Source organism: Athene cunicularia, assembly GCF_003259725.1.
Source record: "Athene cunicularia isolate RWA chromosome 28 unlocalized genomic scaffold, athCun1 chr28_part2, whole genome shotgun sequence".
NCBI classification, from domain to species: domain Eukaryota; kingdom Metazoa; phylum Chordata; class Aves; order Strigiformes; family Strigidae; genus Athene; species Athene cunicularia.
This window is the reverse complement of record NW_020799140.1, coordinates 1,368,223-1,374,320: the sequence shown is the minus strand read 5'-3', so window position 1 is coordinate 1,374,320 and position 6,098 is coordinate 1,368,223. Positions and strand designations below refer to the sequence as shown.

The following is a 6,098-nucleotide window of genomic DNA, read 5'->3' as shown; positions in this document are numbered from 1 at the left end:
AGCGAGGGCTGAACACACCGGGGGGGGGCTGAGCGGGACCCGCGTCAGGCCCGCGGAAGCGGCACAGACCTTGATTCCCCCATCAAAGGGGCACGCAGCTGCAGGGCTGCGGCCAGCACAGCCTCCCCCGCGGCCAGTGAAATGAGGCAGGTGCTGGCCAGGGGCAAGCCCGGGTCAGGCAGCCTGGCCCCCAGCCGTGCCTTTACCCCCGAGCACCCTGGTGCCCCGCAGCGAGACACCCCGGTTCAGCAAAATGAATCCTGGAAAGGATAGAGAGGAGAAATCTCAGAACTTCTACTTTTTAACGGGAACCAAATGATTGTTTGAAGGAAACATTTAGTATAAATCAAACCACAGAGAACTAAAAGCTTGCCAAAACCACTCTACTAGTGGGAGGATATATACAATAAAAATCATACATGACAGCAGGTGCTCTGTAACGCTACAGACATTTGATGAATTATAGTAGCAAACTACGATTTAATATCGCTGCAGCTTTGGTAATTTCATTTGACTAAACATTCCCAGAGATCCCTGGCACAAGCGAGAGCACCGACACTTTTGTTTGTGATCCCACACTTGGCATCAACAGCGGGTAGGAGCTCGGCAGCTGCGTACCGGGGAAGGACGATTCTGTCGAAAATTGTCAATGAAATCTTGTCTGGCACCTCTCAAGGACTCCTGAGCAGGCGTCCAAACTGATTTCCTCAGTAGAGATGTTTCCAGCTTTTAGCTGGCACCACCTGAGCTACAGCACAGCGCTCTGGCACCGGGAGGAGAAGGGAGGTTTCCAAATGCAGCAGGAGCGACGCTCTTCCGATTGTGAGCGTAAATCAGCGGGAAAAGAGAGAAATCTGGGTTTAGCAAATCCTGCTTCCCCTCCCTTCTGCCCCGGTTACTGGTGCTGCAGGACCAGAATCCTTTCTGTGTGTCTATGACAAGTCTCCCCATCCCTGAATGAACAGCTTGATAAAGGACTTGGGCTGAATAGTGACTAATTAACTGGCTGGTAATTTATGGGCTACACACCGGAGCAGCCTAAGCGGGGTAACGTGTTAAAGCCAACACAGCTGAGCCAGGGTTGATGCAGCGATTCAGTTAGAAGGTGGTGAAGCGCCTGAAATCTGCAATTCTTTGCCTCCTTTTCGGGGAATTCCGAACTGTAACCAGACTGGGAATGGTTTATATATTTTAAGGGCTAAAGAAAGTGAACACACGGCAACATTTTTAACCAAAATACCCGGAAACATAGAGAAAGGAAAATGGAAAACCTTTTAATGAACCTACAGGATTTAGTCAAATTCACGGGCATACAAAACAGACATGTTGATCTGAATCAGTTGTGATCTGCATATAAAAAGATCCGAACTAGAGGAGTCCAGCAGGACTGAGTCCAGGAGGGGCTTCAGTTGGAGGGAGGCGGAGGGGGGATAGTGCCTGGCCCCTCCGTGGGGAGGGGTGGCCTCATCATGGGCGGCAGAGGAGCAGGGGGGGGCACGCCGGGTGCTGGTGGCAGCTGAGGTGGCACGGGAGGTGGCGGCACCGGCCCGGAGGGAGGCATGGGAGGCAGAGTCATGCCTCCCGGAGGTGGCGGCGGCATGGAGTCTGGCAGGGGGGGCCTGGGGGGCAAGCCGTTCATCAGGGGAGGCGGAGGAGGCCGCTTCACAGTTGGGGGCCCCGGAGGGAGGTTTGGGGGAGCTGGGGGCTTCTCCATCTTGAAGTGGAATTGAAGGAAGAACTGGGGAGGAGAGAGGAGAAAAGCGAAAAGGGAATAATTAATCCTCAGGACAACTTTGTGCCATCACACAACACATGTCCCTGCTCCGGGAGCGCAGCTCGGATCTCTCCTGAGCAGACTGGCTGCCCTCCCACCCCGGCACCATTCACGACTTGCACCAGTACTGCCCAGTACTTTAACTCCTCTGAAACTCATCCTGAGCGCTAAGCCATCTGTGAGGGGGTCGGTACCCCCCGCTCTCCCACAGGACAGCGACAGCCAGCTCGTGCAGGGAACAGGCAGCGAGCAGCCCGAGAGGACACGGTGTTGCACGTTCGTGCACCGTTCTGCTCCTGCTGACGGCAACCGAGAGTCTGCGCCCAGGTTAAACGCTCACTGAGATCACACACGGGTGGATCTTTCTGTCAGGAGTCACTGCACAGCTGTATCCAAGGAATGAAGATTTTAGCACCAAATCCAGCACAGGTATCCCTGCTGTGCACTCTTCCTGCACTGCCTTTCCCCACAAAAGCTGCTCTGAACCTCCTGCTCCCTTCTTTAACCCTTAAGAAAAATGTTGCAGTGCTCCAGCTACCTGCTTGGTTTCCCTGTTCCAGTGGGTCCAAAACTTTCCTTCTGCTTTGTCGATTTCTCTGCTTGGCACCTGCAAGAAAAAAAAAAAAAGAATAAGGAACTATTATTAGGACCACCAGATTAGCTCAATGGCCCTTTTTAGCACCAGAGCCTGCAAGATAAGCACAGTTATTCCAGGCCTTTGTGAGATGTGCTGGTCTCGGATGTTATTAGATAGAGATGGGGGCAGGAAAGAAGTTACTTCCCTATCGGTCAAGGACAAGTGTGCTGGCAAAAAACCCTCTCAACATCTGCACAAAGGCTGAGGAGCAAAGCCCAGAAGGCTCCTTTCTGTGCCAGACCCTGAGAATTCAATGGCTCCCCAGAGCTCAGCACACAGCCTAGTTTTCATGCCAGAGTCCTCCACTAATTCTCAGGAGGGTTTAATGACTTCCAGTCACATCTTCTTGACCCCTCTTCCCCACTCCATTAACCCCCTGAGGGCTAGAACAGAAGTCTGTAATACTGTTCACTGGGAATTAGAGTCTTGGAAAACATGGAAATGGAACTTTCCCAAGCCTTACCTTGAAAGCTATGGTTTCGTAGGGCTCTGCTGCCATCAGAAGGTACTGCCAGCGTCTATCAGGGGGCTCAATCCTTTGTTCATAGGCCGACATGAACCGATGGCGAGGCATGATGCTTTCTGCAATCTCTGGATAATCAATCTGTTGGGGTGTTACAGCAGCATCAAGAAGAACATCCCCTTTTCACCCCTGCTTCGTACAAAACAAACCCCTCAGCTACGAAGCGTAGCGAGAAAACGTAGCGCCACCAGCTTGACAGCTGAGTTGTAGCTTGACAGCTACAAACATGGATAACCCAGATACCGAGAATTTTCACAGGGCCCTTACCTGGAAGAGAAGGCTCTGCTGGCCTGTTTCTGGATCTCTCTGTTTGGTCACTGTAAAGAAAATAAAGGTCAGTTTATGGCACAGCAACGATACTTCTGCCCTAGGAAACACACAAAACTTCCAGCTACGAAGTATTACATGATTTTCCTCCCACTTATCAAACAAAATACCACACTGTCTTCAACCAAAGCTACTAAGTATCTCTCCCAAAATTCAGCCCCTGTGGGGCAAAGACACTGTGCACTGCAGAACAAGGCTGGGAGATAAAGAAATTAAGCTGTGCACTGAAGGCTGAAACAAAACAATGAGGAGTTCGGAGGAAAAAATACTTGAGCTATGTACGCAATGAGTGATTTATGAGCGTTAGTGAAAGATGGTACAACACAATAAAAGGAGACGAGAGGCTGAAACAATGTCAGCACCTCCTGCACGACTGCTAGTAAGAGCTGAAAGGCTGAGACATACGGATCTATTATTAAAATGGTTCTCGCTCGACTGTCAGCAATAAAGAGATGTTCTGTGGGTAATTTAAACAATAAAGGACATCGGGAGATAAGCCCATCTCTTATTCATGGACAGATCTGCTAAAAAGTCTAATTAATAATTCACACCCACAGCACTGCACTTCAAGCAAGCTCCGGCAGGCAGGAGGTGTCTCCCGTGACAGACACCCCTGACATACCTTTATAACCCGGCCGTCCAATTTTCACAAATTTCTTCACTTCCACTTTGACTTTTTCTGGCGCGGGCTGGGCAGGGGCTTCCTTCGCTTCCTTGGCAGCACGACGGGCCCTGGATTGATTTGAAATGTGTCAAATTAGAACAGGTTAGCTCTGCTTGTTTCTAAGGGATACGCTAGGAGCAGTCTGAATCCCTTACCACAGAACATTCAGCGCTTCCCAGGAAGCCAAGAAAACCTGCTATTCCTCTTCCATGCACCTTACAGGCCATTTGTACCCCTGCCTTCCCCTGACTAAAGGCTGTCATCTCGTTTATCTGTCCACCCCCAAGATGACCTTGGTGCTCCCCTCCACAGATGGATTTGGGAAGACTTAGTTCTTGAAATAAAAGAGAAAAAAAAAAAAAAACACACAAACTCCTTATCTAAACCAAAGCAAACTGGATTTCTTAAAATAAAGCTTACAAACTTCTCCCACCCTGTATTCACATAACCAGATTCTTACAACTAGACTCGGACAGTTTGCTTTTAAAACTCCTTCTCCCCTTTCCTTCAGAAATCCCACAACTGGCTTTGAACTCGATCTCGAAATGGAGCTTGGCAGCACCGGTTTTCTGTCTGTACCTCCTGGCTAGTGCCAGGCTGTTCACTAGGAAACACGCACAGCCAAAGAACACTGGAGCACAGTGTGCTACTGTATAATGGAGCTCAAGATTTATAGATAACCCACATCATCGTTTTAAAGTGCTCAGGTAATGGAGAATAAAGCTACAGTGGAGAATGACTTACAAATTGGTCTGATGCTTCTTCCCCTGGGTATGTGCTAAGTAACTTCCCTGAAATAAAAAACAAGGTGGAAGGAAGTTAAATGGAGACAAGACTGTTCCTACACTGAAAGGTACTTGTCACAGAGGAGAGACTGTATCACACATTGACAAGGATATTTTAATCCTTAGCAGAGAGGAATCTTAACTCAAAAATTGCAGATTGCTCTCAGCTGCTGAACTGTCATAAACTGTCAGGCTTAACACAGAGAAGCCGCTACCCACCCATCATCTCTTCAGCAGTCAGTCACCAGGCACGTCCCAGGTTCTCGCACTATTATTCCAAAATACCTGCTGCTGGGATCAAGACAGACAGCTCTTCAACTCACCTCGTTGTTGTGCAGCGTTAGGCAAAGCTTGCATTCATAAGAGCCCAAGTGATTTTTCATAAAATAAGGGTCCTAGAAAGAGAATCATTACAAAGTTACAAGCAAAATACATGGCAAAACAACAGAAAAATCAAAATATTGCCGAACTTTTGGTGCACTGGAAGAACCGAGTTCAGAGATTTAAATGAATAGCATAATACTGCTTTAGGACAAAGAACACAGCAACAATAGCAGCTTTGTTAATTGGTGACAGCATACACAACTGCAGGCAAGAAACAGCAAAACACAAACCAGCCCTACGACTAAAAATAACCCAGTAACAGCTACTTCAATACGCAACTGCTGGCACCTCTCTGGTCAGCCCCATCACAAACGTTTCTCATTCAACTCCCACATTACCAGAAAAAAAGAAGTATTTCATTCCAATCCACAACGCTCCACTAAATCTCTCACCCTCCAAGCTGTTTCGCTCAGAGAAAGCTCCAAATTTATCCCCACAACAGTGTGCAGGATGGGAGCCCCGGGTCTTTTCTTTCCTCCACACAGAGGGGCCGAGGCTCACCTTGTTGATGTCGATGGTTTCCAAAGCCAGCTGCCGGAGCCTCTCCCTGCGGTCACGGTTACTTTCTGAGGCAGAGGCTACGCCTCCGCTTCCAGTTTTACCTCCAGGTCGATGTTGAAAATCCATGATGGGGACTTCTGTGCTTCAGCTACTTTTGGAGAAAGAGTCTGGCAAAATAAGGAAAAGCAATGTGAGTGATAACGAATGCTCTTCCTAACCCGGAATTCACATCGCTACTTAGACTCGTCAGTAAAAACGTGAGAGCAGCACAACAAACCGTGCCCTGGACATTCCCCCTGGAACGCAATTTCAAATGGAGCAGGTCTTGTATCACTGGTACTAAAATTAAGTAGAAATAAAATGATCCAAACTAACAAGCCCCCAGAGCCCTTCTCATTTCCTCAACTGCTTCTTCTACGCAGAGACGTGTTCCTCCCCAAGCTCAGCCGGGCCCCTGCGAGGCACAGCAGCCCCACCACTGACTCCCCCCCCCTCCCTGGGGG

The 6,098-nt window shown here is 49.0% G+C and overlaps 1 protein-coding gene across 1 annotated transcript in view; it reads right to left on the bottom strand.

Moving 5' to 3' along the window:
- Positions 1–288: 288 nt before the first annotated feature.
- The window catches only part of SF3A2 (splicing factor 3a subunit 2), a 9,515-nt gene continuing 3,705 nt past the window's right edge, over positions 289–6,098 (bottom strand). Inside the window, exons 2-9 of the mRNA XM_026865230.1 lie at positions 5,596–5,762; positions 5,034–5,105; positions 4,670–4,716; positions 3,884–3,993; positions 3,202–3,251; positions 2,875–3,015; positions 2,313–2,381; positions 289–1,738 (exon numbers count right to left, since the gene is read on the bottom strand). Coding sequence (XP_026721031.1) covers positions 1,406–1,738; positions 2,313–2,381; positions 2,875–3,015; positions 3,202–3,251; positions 3,884–3,993; positions 4,670–4,716; positions 5,034–5,105; positions 5,596–5,721 — 948 coding nt within the window. The 5' untranslated portion in view covers positions 5,722–5,762 and the 3' untranslated portion in view covers positions 289–1,405. The remainder of the gene's footprint in view (positions 1,739–2,312; positions 2,382–2,874; positions 3,016–3,201; positions 3,252–3,883; positions 3,994–4,669; positions 4,717–5,033; positions 5,106–5,595; positions 5,763–6,098) is intronic.